Consider the following 21,758-nt stretch of genomic DNA (forward strand, 5'->3'; position numbering starts at 1 on the left):
TCGCTACTTTCCTCCTTTCCTCATTCATTCCGGCTTTGTTTTTTTGCGTCATAGCCAAAGGATATGGCACCGCACCGAGGATGCGGGGGCGTGCCTGGCTAAAAAAAAAAGTAGCTGCAAAACGTCCCAGGCCCCAGACGCCCCAGGAGTCGCTGGGATGCTGTCAATGTTTCGCCTTGAAAGAGCTCATCTCAAAACTCAACTCGGTTCGGGTTGTTTGTTTTAGATTTGGCTGCGCCCCGGCGTGTTGCAGGAGCATCCAAGGAGCAGCTGCTGTTTTTCTGCTCCTGCTGCTATGCTGCTTTGCTGCATCATCAAATTTCAGCTACATGTCCTGCGACGAGTGGGTGTAGGATGGCTGGATGGAGGATGTTCAAGGAGACTTGCTGACACTGTTGACATTTTACAGTAATGAAAATGATTATTGTCAAGGGTCGACAGAGCCCAGGGATCCACGCCCGCATACTGATGTGGTCAAAGTAGTGGCCTCCGAGGGCCTTGCGATTAAAGCAGAGCCCTCCATTGGCGCGAATTAAAGCCAAACTTATTACCAATCTGCTGCCTTTTAGCCCTCTTGCCAAAGCTCTCACACTAATCAGAAAGTTATCCGACCAGTCAAGTCACCTGAGCTGTCAGCTTCCGTTTGAAAATCGTTTCGTCTTCGTTTCGTTTCATTTCGCATCTGCTACTGCTGGCATCCTAGAGTCGTGGCATCCTGGCACATATCCTCGCCGACTCAGATGGCATCGCGCTTCCTCCCAGCGGGAGGACAGACTGTCATTGGCCGTGCCAAAATCGTAAAGGCTAAAATTTAGGTTAATTGATAATTGATAAAAGCTACGCTGCGAGTGGGTTTGTGTCGTTTAACTCGACTTCAGTAGCAGCTTCAGAAGGGCCCATGAATATTTAAAAGGGTTCAGTGCGGGCAAATGCCATTCACTCAAGTGGGGCAATGAAAATTAGCAAAGCACTGCAAATAGTTTGAAGAGCCGTCCCCCTTGTTTTCGGAATCGAAATGCAAGCGGGGGAGGGCTGATGCGGCGGTGGTTTAACCCCACGAACGAGGTCACAGCAGTTGACCCATAAACCCTATGTAGGAAAGGAAAAGGCCAAAGGGAAGTGCCAGAAGCCATGCCAGGAACCATGCCCCAGCACACAAATCATTAATAATGCACACGACAACGGACTGACAATGAGTTGTAAATTAATTGATGTAACTATTTAAGCCAGACACTCCGCCAGGACCCCCTACTTACAGCAGACACACAGGCAGACATCGTATTGAACACGAGCCGAGCAATTCTGCAAATTGAATGCCATTATCCATCATCTTGCAAATGCCTCAAGTCAAAATACATTGCGGAAATGTCTGTGGAAACACACACCTACTCTCACACACAACTATGTACGGTCTGGCTCAAAGGAAGTCGATTTAACCGGCCTCGAATATCCTTGGCCGAAATGGGGGGGGTTATTTGTATTAAAGCTGGGGAATCAGCTAATCTGGGGAATCGGGCGGGCCCTGCACGTTCCAAGCAATTGCATTGAAATCAATTAAATTTTTATCATCGTACTTTGAATCAATAAAATTTCAATTACCGACAGTTGTCTGCCATCAATTTGCTTTAATTTGCTCAGCCAGTTAGAAGAATTTATTCAACGTGAATTTAAATTAAGAAAATTAAGTAAAATAAACAAAATAAACTGCAAGGTAGAAAGGTAGAAACTTGATACCCATCAGACTTTAACAAACTCCATTAAGAGCACGTCACTGTTGGCCATTTGAAGTTGGCTAGGAGCTCGTAACTCCGTAACACAAAAACTGCATTAGACGGGAGCAGTCGGATGCAATGACCCTCCGGCAGTCGAATCCTCCCCAGCTGTAGAGTTCGGTTGACAAACTGCATCTCGGCACGGCCAATTGAAAGGCTTAAATGTTTTACGACCACATGTGTGCTGGTGGGAGTCTCGACTGGGAGTCGACTCTTCATCGCCGATGAAGGCAAGCTGGCTTTTAAAACAATCGAGTGACGACACGGAAAATTAGTTTACGCAGCCACTGCCAAGGGGCTAGGATCCAGCAGGAGCTAGGATCTCGGCCAATAAAGAAAAAGCCATGAAGACAAGGAAGAAGCTGGGCTAAGTCAACTCAATGCAAGTCAATCAGGCGGAAGTTGGGGGAAAAGTGGGGAAAATGTCACTAAAACTTTGCCAGCTCACGTGTGCGAAGGAGGATGAGGACGAGACGATGACTGGGGTGAAGAAGCAAAGGAGTATCCTGGCAACAGGGACAGTGCCAAGAAAGTGGCAACTTTTGACGGGCCAGCTGCTTCAATTGTTGGCACCAAGTTGCTCCTGCTCCTCGTTGTTTGCCTCGACATTGAAGTGGATTTGCTTGCTTTATATTTTAGCTTCTCAACCTTTTTTTTTTGCCACCACTTCCTCCTACTCCTCTTGGGCAACAAAATTGTTTTCCTTGGCTGTTGCAGCACGCACTTGCACTTGCTAGTTGCAACCTCCCCCCCGCGGCACAAGTCACTTAATTGAGTGCAAAGCTGGCGAGGCAGTGCGCGGATTTAACTTTGGACAACTTGAATTGATTCAAAACTTTCTTTGTTCGCTTAGCGCATAATGGAGGGGTTGCCAGGATGCCTGGATGCCATGCTACCAGGCAGGATTGAAGGATGAGGCGTGCTATTGACAGGACTTCTCTGGCCCGGCCCCAGTTGATTAATGTCCGGGCCACTGCGCCAATTATGAATGGGGAGGAAAAAAAAAAAGGGCAGCAGTGCCAGCTACAGAAACAGAAACAGCCGACCAGCTTACATATTTTTTAATGGCCGGCTAATTAGCGAAATGCCTGCGCATTTAGCGATCCGGGATAAATCCCAGAGTTTACAGAAATTACCGACTTTACAACCAAGCTCCCGACCAGCTTCAGCTCCAGGCCAAGTTGAGTCATATTTCAAAGCGACAATCGCACGGCAAGCCAGCGATTTATGGTTATTTGGCCCACTCAGTCGTCTGTATGTGTGAGTGTCCTGACAGCTCAAAAAATTTATCGATGTACAAATTAAACTGCAACTGGAGCTGCAAAGGACCTGCCGATGCGGAGCCAGCTTCCTGCAAACAAAAAATAATAAACTTGACTTAAATAGAAGCAGCGGAGTGCAGCAGTAGTTGGTTTAATTTTCTCTATAAATTTCTCTCTATCTGCAAATATAGAACCGAAACTTGGAAGCAAGGATGCTGGGTACTGGTATCCTCCCAGACCGCAAATGAACAACTGGCAAAGCATTTTGTGGTCCAGTAGACGCCCAACAAATTGGAGGAAAGTTCTACCCCAACTATTGAAATTGGAATTGCTCCTCGATGGCTAATCAAATGGCTTAGCCGTCAGGGCCAGGATCTAGGGACTCGACGGGCACTGAGTGGATAAGGGCGAAGGGGCTCCTAAGCCACTCGAATCATTAACAGCTTCTGGCACGCACTTACCGAACCTTTTCGGCCCCCGGACCAGTTCACAGAGCCACTGACCCGAGGCTCATAAATAAAAATCTAATAAATAAATATGAGAAAGTCGAGAGATTCAGGTATGCTGGCCTCTCAAAAAAAGTTTAATATACTTTTCTGAGAATTTCTTTAAGGCATTTAATATAGTCCGCTCGCTTGATTAAATCCGTTAAGTATATTTATTGGCCAGCTTCTAACAAAGACAAATTAACTTGTCCGAATGGCTCCCAGGTTCAGGTAATAAAATGTATCCCCCAGACATTCCTTAACTTAATTAATACTTCTAAAATATAGGACGGGCTCTCGCCCGGACAACCGAGAATCCCGGGCGGTCCTGTTCAGCCTACGGACATGGACATGGCCACCCCGAGGCCTCGAGCTTAGTTCTCTCAAGGTAAATGGCAAATAGAATTCTTGAAACAGAGCTGCGCATTATGCTCTTGTGTAATTGTGGGGCTGCGAAGACCAGAAGCCCCAAAACGAAAACCAAAAAACACAAACAGGAAGAATAACACTGGCCTGCAGCAAAACATAAATGTCCTTGTTGCGGTCGGTGGTCAGAATCGGAAACTTTTTGCGCACGTTTGCCCCGGAAGTGGTAGGAGCTGGGACGTTGGGGGCAAGTGTAGGGGGAGGCCAGGTCGTTGCAGGCAGGCATGGCTGTAAATCACAGTGGACACTGCAGCGCCAGAAATTGGCGAGGCTCGCAAGGTGGCGAAAGCCGAAAGGATGCCGCAGCACCAAAGCCAAAAGCAAAAGCTATTTTCTGGCCAAGGTTAAAGTTATAAATTATTATCGCCCTGGTTGCTTGTCCTCCCCAAGTTTGGCTCACAAATAAACAGTAATATTGGTTGCATAATGTCATTACAATAACCACCCATACTCAGATCCCTTAATAGAATCTTAATGCGCTCTTTATCTTTTACGGTGAACTTTTAGAGTAACTCGACTATCGGGCACAAAGTTGCCTTAATAAAAATCTGGCCAACACGTAAAAGTCATTGACACAACGACTCAGTCGGGAGGAGCAACTGTTCAAACATTGTCGCGGCTTATCAGCCAAGTTTACAGCGCCCCGGGCCGTCTATGGGGGTTTTCAGGCTAAAAGCAACGCATTCTCGGGTCGTTTCTAGGCGAAATCAAGTTTGCGAAAGTATCTGAAATTTGCATGTTAACTCGCTGTGCGTGGGTTATAGTGGTAAGTGGTAAGACTCATTCCTTCCGGGTCGGCATGGCCTGGGTTGGCTTGGCCTGATCCTGATCCTGGCGCAAAGCAAACTGGCAAAAGCAGGTTGGCAAAAGTTTTTGGGAAATTGAGCAATAAACTTTGCGCGCCACCCACCCACACCCATCCACACACACGAGTTAAGCAAGCGTGAATGTTTGCTGTTTGGGTGGGTGGCCTTGGGTGGGTTGTGGGCAGGTGGCTAGTCATTGCCAGATGCGTCGTCGCTCTGCCGGAGGAGTAATGAAAGAAATATGCAAATATTGCGGTTTAATTAACTCGTCTTTGTCGCCCTACCATCACCAGCCTCCCTCCCACCATCCTGAATCACTCGCTCAAACGATTTTAATTGCCGGCCCACCTGGCGTATGAGCAACGCCATCGCAGCCGCCGCCAATGATGATGATGATGATGATGGCGATAACGAATGCCAAAGTCAATTATAAGAATGCTCTGATAAACTGTGCAAATTGCGCATACGCCGCGTGTGCCCGACAGACAATGGACACAGCCCATAAATTATGCACAACAAAATACTCGAGCCGCTCAATGCCACAGCCAACAGATCAGAAGTAAACAGCAAAACAAGGCATTCGAGTCTGAAGAGCGCCATGGGGTGGCACTCTAGAATCTACAATTTACAACCTAATTTCCTAGAATTTCCCAGCCGAATCGCAACAATTAGCTCGCCTCAGCTATCTGGAGCGCGTTCTGTCAGAAGCTGCCACACAAAAAGCAGCGACAGATGATGATGGAAATTGCTCTCCTTGGTGTTGGTGTTGCGAGTTGTAAGTTGCAAGCTGAACAAGTGGCAGGGGCGAGAGAGTGTTGCCACAAATGGCAGCAAATGCCAGTTGCAAGTTGCCAGACGCCAGGGTGCTACGTGAGCGCATTTCAAGAGGGAAATTAAATTGAAATGAGATGCGTTGCCGCGTGCGAGGCGACGAGCGCTACAAGTTGTTAAGACCATGCCACAAAAACAGAAAAATACAAAAAAAATAAAAAACAAAAACAGCATCAGGAGCAGGACCAGCAACACTAAAGCCATTACCGACAAGAACGGAAAATGCCGAGGCGACCGAAAGGAATTAAAAAGCAGGCCAGAGCCTTGCCTCGGAAAGCGGAAATTAAGTTTACGATGTCGCCTTTCCTTCACGACCCCCAGCCAGAAAACTGGAAACTGCAAGGCCGTTGAGAAATATGTTAAATAAGTGCGAGTGCATGCATAATATTATATAAACAATATAAAAGAAACACATGTTTCAGGAGGGGATGCTGTCAGGAAAAGTTTGCCGAATCTTCTTGATGAGTTAAAGCCGAAAGTAAAGTTTGAAAAGCAATATCTCAAGTGTATCTTTATTGTTTATTGCAATTTAATGCTTTCTTAACTGAATCAGTCTTCCCAGGCTCCGTTCTGAACTGAAAATATTATCTTTTGCATAAATAACCGACCAGCTGACACAATGATTCCCGCAAATTCAGTTGAAGCGCTCGCATTAATGCGGAATGGAGTTGTGCACTTTACACTCGATGGTCTCTTGTTGTCAGTCCGTCATGGCACGGCTGCCACCTCCATGCTTTCCACCTCTGGATCCACCTGAGGCCGCAGAACGTTTAAGGCAACATGTGAAGTGAAATGAAACGAAACGAAACAAGTGCATTATTTGCATTAAATTATGCATACGGCGAAGGTAAACGCCAGTCGGTGGCCAAGGGAGCTGTGGTGAAGGAAGGGAAAAGCGAGTGAAAAGTGTCAGCAGCCGCGAGCTTTCACACGCAGGTTCCAGGGCCTCGGCGGGGTGGCCTGGGAAATGCGGCGGGGTCGGTGCTGGCAGTGCTGGGAGTGGGAGTGGGTGGTGGAGCTCAAAGGGCCACAAACAATGCGAAAATAAAAAGCAGATCGCGTGAACGAGTGCGGGCATGGCATCCCAAAGGGACGTGGCATCTCGAGGGGGCCCTTCAGTTGATGCGCAGAATTTGTGCATTTTTTTTAAGAGAAACTCCTCCAATAAAGGGAATTAGATTAAAATTTTAAAATAATATCATATCTAAATTAAATTTCAACAGCCTTCCCTCATCACATTTCATATTTTTGGATGAGAAAGCAGATCCTTTTGTATTAAATTTCAATGGTCGACAAATGATAATAATCCGTAGTCGTAAAGCACAAAAATGCGCAATTTGTCATGCTGGGAGCTCATGCTCAGTTATGCCCTGCCCCTGGAAGCTGTCCCTCACAATCCTTTTCCTTTCATGTCCAGCTCCATGACAATCAAATTAGTTTTGTTGCACATCCCGAGCATTATATCCTGCAGCACCCCCGCATATGTTTACAGGACAGCTTGGGGCGCCTAAGCTGTTGCTTTTGTGGGCGAAAATCCACCACCACCACCACCACCATCAGATGACCACTGCTGTGGCTGCGGCTCCTTCGAGACTATCCTTTTGGTTAAGTTACAGCCAAAGGAAAGGAAAAAGGAAAAGCACAACCAGAATCAGAAGAAGCTCCTGCCCTTTTTGTGGAACGACCACAACAATGGCTGACAGGCAGCATATGCCATAAAATGCAATGCCCAGGCGAAGGCAAGAGCAAAGGCAACAAATGTCCTTATTCCCCTCGCTTCCTCTCGAAATCTGCTTTGCATAGTCAACTGATTTTGATGGCATTTTCGCACAGCTTAAAACAATTTGCCATAATGCTTTTACTGCGTAGCAACATCGTGATGTCATCGCCGGGGGGGCCAAAGATTGCCATGTCTTGGTTCGTTGCTTCCAACCCAAGGGATATTGGTAGCAGACAGGCTCTGACTCCAGCAACTGAGATTTAATAGTTATAGCTCTGAATAGGTTGTGGTATTCAGATCAAGGTAAAGGAAACATCCAAAAATATCCCTGATAGAGAACATATATCCCCCAACGAGACTCTGCTGTGATTACACTTAACTCCACGAAAATTGAAACGGCTAAAGGGAATAAAACGGCTAGGTCGTGGGCGCGCAATAAATGCTCGTAAAATAAAGTGAAATGGCTTTCTCTTGCTTTCTTGACGGCCACTGAAAATGCATTTCCGATAGCGTGTGTGGGTGTGTGTGGGTGTCTGGATGTGTGGGGGCGTGACTGCATGCAACTGGCAGCAACTTGCAACCCGTAACGCTAAAAGCCATGACCGTGCTGCACGCAATCATCAGGAGTTCACGCCAAATCTGCAGCTACTTTTGTTTAAGAGTTAAAAGGTTCCTCCACTACTCCGGTTACCCCCAGGAGGACCAAAAGGACGAGAAGGACGAACACACGCATCGAACAGGGCAGATATAATAATAATAACGAGCCCTCTGCCTTCTCCGGTTTGTTAGTTTGGCTGTTTGCCGACTTTTTGCAACTTTTGCCAGGAACTTTGCCGTGTGGAAATTCTATAGGGAATCCAGATCCCGGCTACCGGGCGTTGCCTTGCTGCCACGTTGCAAAGTTATAAGCAGGTCAGTGGCGGGCCAAATCAGTGGCAGCTACAGGAGAGCCAGACGAGCCGATTTGGTAACGTTGTGCTGAAAACTACTTAAGTCCCTGGCTTATAACCCCCCCGAACATGGCCCGGAAGGAGCGCCAGGATGTACATCGAGGGGCGGGTCAACCGAAAGGAAACAGGACAGGAAACATCTACCAGCAGCAATTCAGCCATTGATATTTTAGAGTCCGAGCTTCCAATATTGCGTGATAAAGAGCTTTATTTAATAGAAAGTTTCCATTGGAAGCCACATTGTTGTAAAGTCAACGCTATTATTGTATTGAAGAACAGAGCCATTTGGAGAAACCTTTGAAAGAATTGAGGGCGTAGGTGACCAACTCCAGGATAATTCTAGATAATTCCTATTTTATCTATTTAGGTTGAGTATCTTTGAATCTTTTGGTTTATGATCCATTTTCCTTAAGGGTCCCCTTCAAAAATTGTGAAAATGCTGGGATTGGCAATTTGGCCCATATCGATGGCCATATCTTGGCCAATACTTATCCGATTCTTGAGCGGAATACCTTAAACGATTTGTAGATCAATTCTGCTCCAATCTGCATCAAAATCTCAAAACGACTTTTCAAATCCATTTTTTGTCCATTTTTCTGAGGGGTCCCCTTCGAAAATTGTGAAAACCCATGGGATTGGCAATATGGCCCATATCGATGGCCATATCTTGGCCAATACTTATCCGATTCTTGAGCGGAATACCTTAAACGATTTGTACATCAATTCTGCTCCAATCTGCATCAAAATCTCAAAACGACTTTTCAAATCCATTTTTTGTCCAATTTTCTGAGGGGTCCCCTTCAAAAATTGTGAAAACCCATGGGATTGGCAATATGGCCCATACCGATGGCCATATCTTGGCCAATAACTATCCGATTCTTGAGCGGAATACCTTAAACGATTTCTAGATCAATTCTGCTTCAATCTGCATCAAAATCTCAAAACGGATTTTCAAATCCATTTTTTGTCCATTTTTCTGAGGGGTCCCCTTCAAAAATTGTGAAAACCCATGGGATTGGCAATATGGCCCATACCGATGGCCATATCTCGGCCAATAACTATCCGATTCTTGAGCGGAATACCTTAAACGATTTGTAGACCGATTCTGCTCCAATCTGCATCAAAATCTCGAAACGGATTTTCAAATCCATTTTTTGTCCATTTTTCTGAGGGGTCCCCTTCAAAAATTGTGAAAACCCATGGGATTGGCAATATGGCCCATACCGATGGCCATATCTTGGCCAATAACTATCCGATTCTTGAGCGGAATACCTTAAACGATTTCTAGATCAATTCTGCTTCAATCTGCATCAAAATCTCAAAACGGATTTTCAAATCCATTTTTTGTCCATTTTTTTGAGGGGTTCCCTTCAAAAATTTAAAAAATGCGAGGATTGGCAATATGGCCCATATCGGTGGCCATATCTTGGCCAATAATTATCCGACTCTTGAGCGGAATACCTTAAACGATTTGTAGACCGATTCTCCACCAAACTGCATTGAAACAAGATTTTCTATATTTTTTCTTTTTAAGAATTTTTTTTGTGTGAGCTTTATGAAGAATTATTGAAGGAAGAAATTTTTGGGGCAGTAATTCCTGTTGTTGACTTTAGAGGTAACCACAGGGAATATCATAAAAAATATTATAAGAACCAAAGCGACTGCATGTTGCCAATGGAGGCAAACGAGCTGCAATGTCTGCTCCTCACGAATCACTAAAAATTTTAACAAAAGTTAAACTTCCGCTTCCTGGCTCCGCTGGCAACGGAAGTGAGTAAAGCTTTTCAACATTAAAAAGATGTAAAGGACCTGCGACAGCGCCAAAAAGCTAAGGAGAAGCGCCGGAAAATGCCAAAAAAAAAAAAAATGCAGGAAAGGAAGGGGAGAAGAGGAAGAGGGGCGACAGCGGAAAATTGTACGAAAATACTTATGGCTGTATGATGATGGGGGAGTCGTGTAGATAAGCTGCGTAGATTTAGTCGGGAACAGGAGTGGCGCGACCTCCAGGAGGGAATATGTCGCGAATATTCAAAACATGCGCTTAAAAGTATGTATTTTCCAGGACATGGGCGGGCATCAGCAAAAAATGGGGGAAAAAATTAGAAAAACCTGAAGCCTCAACCTGGAGCTCAACGGATGCCTGACGAGAAGGCCTCTGCAAAAATATGCAGCATGCTTGACGGGGCGGGCGAGTCACGTGCTGACCTCCTCGGAGAGATAAAGTTTTTTTTTGCGAAACAGCAAGCCAGGTGGTGGCATGTGGTCGGAGGAGCAAATGCGACTCACCAGGATGTTTGCATATCATTTGGGGGGCAGGTCCTGGGAGGCGGGAGAGGAGATCTCGGTTAGAGCAAGCAAATTACATCTGATGAAGTGGAGCTGGTCGGTCAGAAGCGAATCAGTCAATAGGAGTCCTCCGCAGGATCCAAACCGACCGAAAAAGGAAAGCCACTGGCTAAGAGCTGGAAGGCAAGTGCAGCAGCAAAGCAAATCGCCCAGAAAGATTCAATCAAACAAACAAACCCAAATCAAAGGTTTTGGAGCAGAAGCAGTACTGGGGGATTGGGAATTGGAGGATAGGGGGTGGGGGTGGTAAGGTCAACTGTTCTTTCTCTGCTTCTTCATTGTCATCAAGCCAATGGCAGGCGGAGGAAAGTATAGAAAAGTAAGTGAAAGATGGCAAAGTACTGCCAACAAAAGCTGCAAACGTGACAAAATTAGTGAACAATGGCCAGCAGCAGTCTGCGGATGAGATGAAGGAGGAACTGAACCAACGGAAGAGATTGTATTGGATGGTGGAACGAGGAGTGAGGTGGGGGTGGCAGGACCTTATGAACTCTCGACTGTGCCGGCAGGATATGATCCTCGGCCACGGGCACAAAACGACTAAATGTGGTCAACGCCAACGGCGAACAAAAGAAAAACTAGACGAGGCAGTTTATCCAACAAGGCTATATAGACCCGGGGGATACCCTATTATATTATAATATTGTAAAAATCAGAGAGAGAGTCCCATGGGTATCCGGCTAATATGCCCCCCCCACTTTCAGGCCACATGAGGTAGTGAAGGCATAAAGACGCATCCGGCAAACAAAGGCCGGCCAGTGGAAATGCACACATAAAGGCCAGCGGGAATACAATGCCAAGTCCCAGCCCAGCCCCAGTGCGTAAGCAAGGATGTGTGCGTTCTGGCCCGGAGCAAAGTCAAGGGAGGATGGAATCGACTAACGCCTCAGTCAACTGTCAACTGGCCATGGACAATTTGCGTCCTGGCAAATTGAAATCGAAACGGATCGAAGGAAGCCAGGCTAAATGTTTGACTTTCTATGACTCAATCGAAGGGCGCAAATATTTGGCGAGCCTTGAAGGCTTTCTAGGAACTTAAAGGTGGCGCAGCAATGAAAGGAATCGCACCAGGACAAGGCCTGGCAGGAGGGCAGAACGGCAGGACTGCAGGGCAAATGCATTCCAGTTCCTCTGGGCTGGAATGAAAATGTTTGTCGGAAAATGGAAAAAGAAACTAGGAGGAAAAGTGAAAAGAATAGTTGGCATAGCGGAAAAGTTGCTCAGCTAGTGGCACCTTCTACTTCTCGTCCTGTGACAGGGGCAAAATCACAACACTAGAAAAATAGTTGGGCCAACTTTCACGAGTAACATCACGAGTTCAGGTGATGTTCCGGCCAACACCGCTAGCGCCGCCATGTCACCACCTACCTACCATACCACCATCCCAACTTCATCGTCCTCTTTGACACAAGTATGTCAGGACATTATGAGAGCAGGGCAGAGGGGCCTGGGCTGGGTCTGGGCAGGAGGATCTAGCTCGATAGGGGCTGAAAATATTTCAGGCACGCACACAGCACCGGCAAAATATGCATTAGAAAATGTCATAACATAAATTTAATAAACCATAGCAACGACAGCCAATCTTTTGGCTTTGGCTTTCAGTTTCAGTGTTAGTTGTAGCTTTGGGTTTGCCAATGCACTGAAAAAATATATAGTATAGCTAGTATAGTAGTTTTAAAGATTAGTAACTATATAGTACAGAATAGTAGCTAGTAAAGTATATTTATATATGATTAGGTCTATAATCTATATAATCTCTATTCTCTAATCTAATCTATAGCCTCCTCATTAAATATCTTCAGTGTTTTGCAATGACTTTTGGCATGCAGCATGCGGACTCGACTAAGCTGGCAAAATATTGCGTATACGCAGGGTTGGCTGTCTCTGGTCTCTGGCTGTGTGTGCTGACTTAGCAGACTTTCTCGGTTTCGGTTCGAAGCGTATGCTTTATTATGTCCATGTCGGTCGAACTACATAACACACAAAATTATGGAATGGTATGGCTTTGCTTTATAGATTTCAGCCGGCACATTTGTCTTGCTTATCAAAGGACCGGTTCGGAACCCAACTCCTCCTCATATTCCACCACCCATGTGTCGACATAATCGCTCATGTCGTTTGCTGGCACATGAATGATTAGAAAACAGGAGGACCTGGGAGCTGGGGAGCTGGTAGCTGGTAGCAGGGAGCCTGGCTCAGAGCCTGACTCTGTCGGTCGATTGCAGCACAATTTGCGCAAAACATACGTTCCATTTATGGCAGCTAATAGATATTTAATCATATGCCACGACGTGAGTGCTCTGCGTCAAGTGTGTGTGTGTGGTCCGAGATTAGATTAGATTTATCGCCCACGTACCCAGGCAGACCCAGCCAGCAAGGCTCCTGATGCACTTCAGCTCCTGGTGGCGCCTTCATCAGGACATTAGCATATGCCCCTCGATAAGCTGCGAATGCATTAGCTCGGCTATTTGTTGTGGCTCTATGGAAAATAATAATTTAAAAATTATCAATTTGTATTTGTATGGCTCGTTTTTTAAGCCTTTGAATAAAATATCGTGTTATCTGCGGTCTCAATTAAAAGTCGAATAAATTATTCATGCTCATTTTCAGGCTTGTAAACATTGAACAATTTGCATATTTAAAATCCAATAAAAGACATTAAAATGTTATTTTATTAAATATACCAGAGGTTAATAAATAAATCTTGAATACAAAGTCATAGATAACTGTATCTAATGCAAAATTATTCAATTCGAGGGAAGCCATTTATCAAAATTCGCTTGTACTTCCACCGCATTCGAAATCCCCTACGAATACTTGGTTTTGGAAGGGAAAGATCTCCAGAGTGACTAACTAACTGACACATAAAAGCGGTTTATCGCAGTCTGCTATGTGCCTGGTCATGGCATTTTGTCAACTTAATTCTGGCACTGATTAGTTCCCAATGACTGGAAGAGGGAGCTCTCCCTACATCTAGGTACGTCACCGCATCCACCTCGAAGTTGCTTTGTGGGTGCGGTAAGGTAAACAAGATAAACGACCAAAAAAGCAGCAAAAAAGCTCACAAAAAGCAGGCAAGACTGTAGGTAAAATAGGCCAGCAAGAGAGTGAATAAAAAACAAAGGAAAAACTCAACGAAATTGCACTAAATTATTTCAATTAAGAAACTCTCAACGAACAACCGCACAACTTTCTCCCGGGGTAGGAGTAAAAATGAAAATCTAATCAGCAAATTGTTGAAATAACAGACCCCCGATTACGGATAGCAGTAGAGTGGCGGAGAGGGCCGTAGAGGTACGGAGGGTCATCTCAGCCAATGCCTGATACGGGCCAGTACATACATATAGTCACTGGGAGTGTATAATTATTAGCATTTTTCGATAAGCAGCGTGCTCGGCAAATATCAGTCTACAGACCAAAATAACAGACGATGAATGGAGCACGTACCTGGGCTGGGACAGATGATGTGAAGAGCCGGGAAGCGAGTTATTTGGAGACAGATGGCATTCTTGGTTACTAAAGTCATATGATTAGCATAGTGTAGGATGCAGCCCTTTTCCTGCAAGAATGTCTCCTGTATAATATTTCTCAGGCACACATGGCGTATGCGAGATATGCAAAAAGGGGGAAATGCACATTGCGTATACGCGGTGTTGCCATCCAAAACCAATATATAGGACAGATAGAGGGATGGTTCAATAGACGGATGGATGGATGGTTAGATAGATGGAGGGTTGAAGAGTTGGAGAGGAACAGACAAATACCCGTGCTAAAAATCAATCTCAGATAGACGGATGGTTGGAGGAGCAATCGACATGTGAATTTTTGTGCAAATTGAAACACGCTTCTGATACGTGCGGGCAAATAAAATAGTTCATGGGAACTAGAGAGCTCAGCCCGGGAAAGGCGAGGATTGAGCAAACAAACAAAAGGAATGCAAACAAATCTGTTACTGGAAAACACGCAATAAACTATGCAGCACAGAGGGCCAGTGGATGGGGGGCTAAGCTGGCCGGCCAGGTGACCCGTCGTACCGGCCCATCGCCATTTCTACCTTGGTCCAACGCCGATCGAAAGTATATATAGTATCTACTCTACAGATAGCCTTGCACTTGTCGAAATCATTCAGTTTGTTTGCGATACTAATTAGATAAACAATCTGGATACTCCTATCTAATCAGAGATCTTTATAAAAATAGAAAACAAAGGCCGGCAATCAAAGAGCAGTCTTATCGGTTATCAGATTCTTTGAGAATACTATATATACTTTATTCTAGTCAGATATATACCAGTGTGCCTTTGGAAGTTCAGAAGAGTTCTTTTGTATTTTTAAACACGCTTTGGTGCGTTGCATCCTCTAGTGGGGTGACTCCACCTTGTGATTCATTCATTTCATTGGCCGATGGTCGGTCAGTCAGTCAGTTATTCAGGTACTTCATCCGCCCATCCAACTACCCAGCTGCCCAACCATCCAACCATCTAGCCGTCCATCCATCTATTCGTCAGTGAGGCAGTTTCGGGGGCTGTCGCAGCGCTCGGACCGCATTGCCAGGGCCATGCATCAGAGTGGCAGCCAACCGTTTTGGGGCAGTGGCAGGCAGCAGGCGGGCAGTTTGGGGCACGTAAAAAACCAGAAGCATTCTACGAATTTTGTTTTCATCTCCATCATTTTTTAGAGGGGTTTGGCAGGCAGGCAGTCAGGCAGGCTGGCTGGCTGGATGCCTCCGAATAACAACCAATTTATTTGGCCACGCTGCAAATTGTTACCCAACTCGCATTCGATCACCACTGCTCCTGACCACTCCTAGTAGTCCTCGTCCTCGTCATCGTCATCATCATCATCATCAAAAATCGTTGATTGCAACAAAACAAATTGCATTTTAAGGAGATTACTTGTCGGACCGTCTGCTCTAGATGAATAGTCGAGTAGTGCTCCACCAGCCAGGCTCGCTCGTCCTTTCGGGTCAGTGTTCATCGCCCCAATCAGCCCCAGTGAGTGTGTGGTGGGGTCGATTTTTTAATAAATCATAGCGCATTAGTATGGGCTGTTGCACAAAAAACTGCAGTGCCCCTCCTGCGATTGGAAAACATCAATCGACTAGCCGGCTCTCGGCTTACGTTTAGGCCACATATTGTGTTGCCTCCTGGTATGGATTACGAGTGATGGTCGTGGATGGATTGGTAGCAAATAAAATTAACCATTTACAGACAGGATAAACAGGATGTAACATCGTATTCATCCGCACTTGCTCTAATAAATTGAACAAATCGACCTCATCCATCAAGTCCACCGAACAGATCCGACACACCATTCGACTAATGAAAGTTATAACTTGTTAGGGTCTGATTTAGCCATTACCTTAAAGAGCTAACAGGGCCTTAAACAATTACCTTAAAAGCGGGTCTTAACCTTGGAAAACATAATATAAGAGTCCCCTCGGTGCTGTAAAAACGTTTGAATATGGTATTATGATCCGTGCTAAAGCTGTTTACAAACCGCCCGCCCGAGACCCGCTAATAAAAACAAATCCACGGCCCTGGAAAAAAAAGGGCGGCCAATAAAAAGATCCGGGAATGGTAAAAAATGCACGATTCGGGCCGTAAAAAAAAGCCACCAAAACGGCACTCGGCAAATGGGGGGAACCACAGAAGTTTTCCATGAGTCACCATGCCATGTCAACCGGGGACATGGAGCCCTCCATCCAGGCACGCGAAGGTGACGCTAGGAAAACCAGACCCAAACCCCGGACCGGCATAAAATTCGCCAAATAAATGCAAATGTGCGATGGTCGCTATTTTGCGGACAACGGGGCGCATTAGTAATGTAATTTGATTTGATTTTTATGTTCTGGTGGTAGAGCTGCTGGCCCTTTTTTTTAGGGGGCGGGAGTAACAGGATTTTTATGTCCAGCTAATGGCTAAATGGCTATAAACAAGGGAGCTGCGAGGGAATTATCGCAGCTGCCTGGCTAATTGTGAACAAGTGATTAAGTTTAATTGCGGCTCTAGATAGTACTTATATACGTGCTTATCTTTTTATCCAAAAAAGCCATCAATCATTAACCAAATAAGCATACAAGCCCCTTTGTTATGAGGGTCGAGGGTCAAGTACGGGGCGATAAAAAAATTATATACTTTAAAAGCCAGCAATTGGCACATATTTCGGATTAAATATCAGAGCATTGGCCAGTAAAGTTATTGCAAAATATTTCCATAGCAAAAGTATGCTGGACTAACAATTAAATGCCAGCACACAATAAATGCAAACATTTCTGGTTATATGTAGTTCCTAGTCCTAGTCCTGTGTTTGTAAAGCCAGGATATTTACAATTAGGCCGGGGGGAGGGAGGGGACATGGTTCTGGGCCATGAATATTTCTAATTTATTTTTGCCGCCCAACAAGCCGTGCCGAGGAATCAAAATATTGCACATTGTTCATTCAATTTGATTGCCCAACAAACTGAAAAATAATTTTCGAAAAATCCCAGAGAAGAGAAAACTATTTGGAGAAATTCTATAGCTTCCCCAAACCGAGCTATGGGGGGTTTTCTGCAAATTGAAACTAATTAAAGTCGAGCAATGAATTTATATGGATGGGGTAGATATATGTACATACATATACATATATTAGTATGTATGGTATCTGGTATATTGTGAACTTTTTCATTCGGATCTGGACAATCGAATTGTCAGTTGTTAAAGCAGTGGTTTTGGACTTCAATCGATTCGTGGCTTTGATTAATTGCATTGTAATTCGCAATTGCCGTAAATTTAATAATCGCCACTCAATTCAAGCCATCATCCCCTGGGAACTCTATTAGGCCCGACAGCATTATCGTATTTAAAATATACTTATTGGAAAAAAGACTTTAATTATCTCGAAATAAATTGCAATTCAATAGTAATTATTAAGCTAATTATGAGAGAGATAATTAGTACTTGACAAGAATTAAAAATAATAAAAGTTATGAACATCCTTATGAGTCAAATATTGGTAACCAGATATGATAGATATGGCTAGATATAACCCCACAATTGGTATTCCATTAGCCCTCTAATATTTACCCAGACACAGATGAATTTTTTAGACTCTTCTGTGTACTTAGCCCACTTGTATTGAACTTATTCAGTGGCTCATTATCAGCAATATCGAAGGCAAACAAATTCACACGATTCACCTGCCAGGCCAGCCAGCCGGTAACTCCCAAGTGGGCGGAGGAGTAGTACTATTTCGAAATACTCCAAAGCGGGGCCAGGGTCAGGGGAATGTTACACGATATAATGAATAAAGCCCAGTGGAGCTGTGGCACTCACCTTGTTGCCGATTGTGTTTGTTTTTTTTTAATTTTTATTAAAAACGATGAGTTACCAGCAGCACAGCAGCCTCGGGAGCAGCAGAAACATTAAAGCGTTGACCTCGTAGCACTTGTCGATAGTTTAGAAAAATGTGTGTGTTTTTTACAGAGTTTTTCGTCTAAAGATTAAAAATAGTTTTTCGATAACGTTTTTTATTTGAAAAAAATAATCATAAATTGATAGAGGTCTCCACGCGATCAGTGTAACATTTCAACGACCTACAATTCAATTAAATGGAAGTTAGACGCAGCCACTAACTAAGAGCACTGAGTTTAAGGTGTAAAATGAGGTAATTTCGTATTTAAAAGGCAGGTAAAAAAAAAAAAAAAAAAAAAATGCTGAGCAAAACTGGTTTTTTGATAACAGAAGAGCGGTGTGGCTGATGAATCCAAAAACACAATAAAACCCAAAAAAAAAAAAAGAGAAGAGCGAGCTGGAGAGAGCAAACCGGAAAGCTAGAAACAAAAACAATAACCTCGGCCAGCGCTATTTCAGAAAGCGAAAAGCAGCGTCTAACTGTAGTTTTCTTTTTAAAACAAATCGGCTAAAGCACATGTACGCCCCCCACTCTCGCACACTCTTGCAAAGACACATCATATGTTTTTGAAACATTCAATAGCCCACAGTGGGCTAAAGCAACAAGCATATTAATTGGATTTTTTTTGAGAATCTAAGATACATTTCCGGAAATTCGAAAGATAGTTCCTACAGTTAGACAGCTAAATTCTAACCTCCAACTATGCAATTCGACCCACTGTGCCTTCGCAAAGACAGTATTTGCAAAGACAGTCTCGCAACCGCAAAAACACAGAGCCAAAGACACGGCAAGAGCCACAAAAACGACAAATGCGGCTGCAATCCAATTAATACAGTTTATTGAAATTATTTTAAACAAAACACACACAGCAAGGCAAACATTTATTGACAATCTGGTAAAGATTTTTGAAATTTTTGTTGGCGTCACTCTCTGCTCTCTTTTTCGTCTGGCAAACGCAATCACTAACACACACACAGTCGAGCCTACACTCACACACACACACACACTCGGGGGCAACAACAATAGGCGCTGACTGTGTCGATTGTTATTTAAACACTGTATCTTTCTGGTTTTTTTTTTTTATTTTTTTCTTTCTAGCCACGCGACATTCGATGATGTGGGTAGAATTTTTTAAGAATTAAACATTCAATTAACTTTAAATTGAAGCATTCTGGCCCACAACAAAAACAAAAACAATCGAAAATACAAAAACAAAACAAACACTTGAGGCGGCGCGACGTGGAAGGCGGCTAAGTTTCGATTCCGTCTCTCTGGCTTTCTGCCCGCTTCTTTATTTTTCTTTAATTTAACATTTTCGGTTCGACTCAATTGGACAATATTTTTGAATTACATAAAAACTACAAGGCGATTTTTAAGTGGCACATTTTGATCCAAAAAGTCAACCTTATTCGTCAGCCGGCGCTGTTTTTTATTTTTTATTTATTTTATTTTTACTTTTCGTGGCATCCGTGTTGTGATGCTTCTTCTTCGAGTGCGCGTTTGTCACTAACAGCAATAACAGATGTTGACTCTAACAGCTGTTACTGTTGCCGACTAACAGTTTACTAGATTTTTTTTCAGTGCTGCAACATGTTTGTTTCGAACAGATTTGAGATTTTTCGACGTTTTCCAACACAGGGCTGCAAAAAATCGCGCGCGCAAGAATATTCAAAAACATAAAATAAAGATAAATTTTTAATCTCATTAAATAGAAAATTCCTTCTATTTTTTTACACAATACTTTTAAAATTCATACAGTGCAAGGAAACATGAGTTTGAATCCTGGATTTTAAGGACATTTCTTGTTCTTGTCTTTTTTAGAGCCTACTAGCCTGGTCACTCTAAAAGGCATATGTTTATATTACTTCGATCAAACAAAAAGAAAAAAAATTGTACTTGGAGGTTTTCCAGAGAAAATGCTCAACTTGTGAATCGAGAAAACTACTTTCAACACCTCCGAAATGGACAAAAACCTGGATGAGGTCCGTTTTATCTCAGGAAAAGTTCCATCAGACTAAGCTCCACCAGATACTTACTTTGGCAAACGCCCTCGCATTTTTTTTCAGGTCAAAGCCAGCGTACAAAAGAAGTTCAATGAAATCCGAGCAGCGCTGCATATGCGCGAGAAGCTGCTACTCCGCCAGCTGGAGGTCATCGCAAACACCCGACAACAACAGCAGCTCCTAAAGGGCTCACCCGGAGTGGAGGTCCAGAGCGGAGTGCAGTTCGTCACGGGCGAGGATGACGGGAAGGAGGAGAAGCTTATGACCGCCATCCGCAGCTATGGGCACTTCCTGCTGGACAACAGTGACATGCAGTTGGCGCTGCAGGACTACCGAACCTCGGGCCTTCGCAACGAGGACTACATAGAGCCGCTGGACGATCACGAGACCATGTACAAGTGCCTGCAGGACGGGAATGTGTCGTACTACGATCTCGACGAGGACGGGGCCCCACCCGAAGCCATTGTGGTGGACTTCTCGCGAAACAGATCGCTGGTAGAGGACAATGCCAAGCGCTCCATCATAAACATCACTCTCCAGGAGGCCAAGGATCTGATTCGCAAGGCCAGGATCAAGAGGGAGACGTACGTACCGCCGCTAAACCTTGAAGAGCTGGACGACGAGCTAGAGTCCTCGATAGCCGAGGCAGTGTCCAGCTTGGGACGCGAGTCCTCGGCCAAGTCAAAGTCCAGCAGTGCTGTGGAGCAGCACCAGCAGCCGCCCAAATCAAAGACCCGGAAGCAGCGCTTCAAGCCAAAGATAACCATCAACAATTGCAACGGTACCATAAACCTGCGCAACATCGCCAGTTTGACCATCAACTGCGCAAGCGAGGAGGCTGTCAGCGCCGAGATTCCCCTGGCCAAGTCCGCTGACTCCAGCACCACCGAACCCTCCAATTCCACGCCAACGACCACAGCTTCCAGCTCGAACTACTCCAGCAATGCCAGCTCCAGATCCCAGTCCAAGAAGCAGAAGAGCAGCAGCAACAAAAAGCAGGAGAGGAACACCGAACCCAGTTCCGAAACCACACCTACTCCGGGCAACGTCTCCCACCGCGGAGGCTGTGAGGAAACCGACATCCACGACGTGACCTGCGATTTCTACAATCGGCTCCTGAACGAAATCAAAAAGAGCATGGTGGAGAAACCACGCCGGACGTACCACCCAGTTGCAGCCGAGCCGGTGCGAGCTGCCGCCGCAGATTCCAGCTGCGATGCCAACTCCAATCCCAGGCGAGTGCCACCCAAGCAGGAGCCAGTCTCCACCACTTCCAACACACAGAGCGATACCACCACGGGGCCGCAGGTGCAGCCGGGCAAGCGGCTGATCTTGAAGAACTTTGAGAATCTCAGGATCATCCTGGAGGCCAATAGCGGCGACGAGGACTCGTTTCATCCCGTTCAGATTGAACAGTGGCTGGCGGAGATCATCTCGGAAACGGACCTAGAGCCGATGCAGAACACTGACATATTGGAGCACAGTCGCATCCACAGTAGCGACAGCCCATAATCCAGTCCAGAGGGACAATGAGATTCCAAAATATTTATCCTTAAAGCACTCAGTATTCTGAACTATTTAAATGTTTTTAGTTTAGTTTAAGTTCTTAAATTGTTTATAGTTTAAAAAATAGTTTAGGTTTTATTAACCTCGAAGGAGGTTTTATTCCATCTGCATCCAAATCCTCGTCCTAAAACCCATTTCCATACCATTAAGTAGAACATTATTCCATCAGATTCGAAAACACCCGTTGTTTTATGTACT

General features: G+C 44.8%; 2 protein-coding genes across 8 annotated transcripts in view; one reads left to right on the forward strand and one right to left on the reverse strand.

Moving 5' to 3' along the window:
* The window catches only part of app (Palmitoyltransferase app), a 53,656-nt gene extending 34,135 nt beyond the window's left edge, over nt 1–19,521 (reverse strand). The window contains exons 1-2 of one of the 7 annotated variants that reach the window (XM_017240793.3): nt 19,214–19,500; nt 17,913–18,072 (exon numbers count right to left, since the gene is read on the reverse strand). The gene's annotated coding sequence lies outside the window, so the exon portion shown is untranslated. Of the gene's footprint in view, nt 1–17,912; nt 18,173–19,213 lie in introns of all 7 variants that reach the window. The other 6 variants (XM_070279562.1, XM_070279559.1, XM_070279560.1 and 3 more) reach the window with 6 other exon arrangements.
* Nucleotides 19,522–19,824: 303 nt separating this feature from the next.
* On the forward strand, nt 19,825–21,577 carry LOC108120778 (uncharacterized). The gene is made up of 2 exons (XM_017234583.3): nt 19,825–19,973; nt 20,058–21,577. Exons 1-2 carry the CDS (start codon nt 19,953–19,955, stop codon nt 21,504–21,506), a joined length of 1,470 nt encoding a protein of 489 aa, XP_017090072.2. The 5' UTR covers nt 19,825–19,952; the 3' UTR covers nt 21,507–21,577.
* Nucleotides 21,578–21,758: the final 181 nt, after the last annotated feature.

Source organism: Drosophila bipectinata, chromosome 3L (assembly GCF_030179905.1).
Source record: "Drosophila bipectinata strain 14024-0381.07 chromosome 3L, DbipHiC1v2, whole genome shotgun sequence".
Classification (NCBI taxonomy): Eukaryota; Metazoa; Arthropoda; class Insecta; order Diptera; family Drosophilidae; genus Drosophila; species Drosophila bipectinata.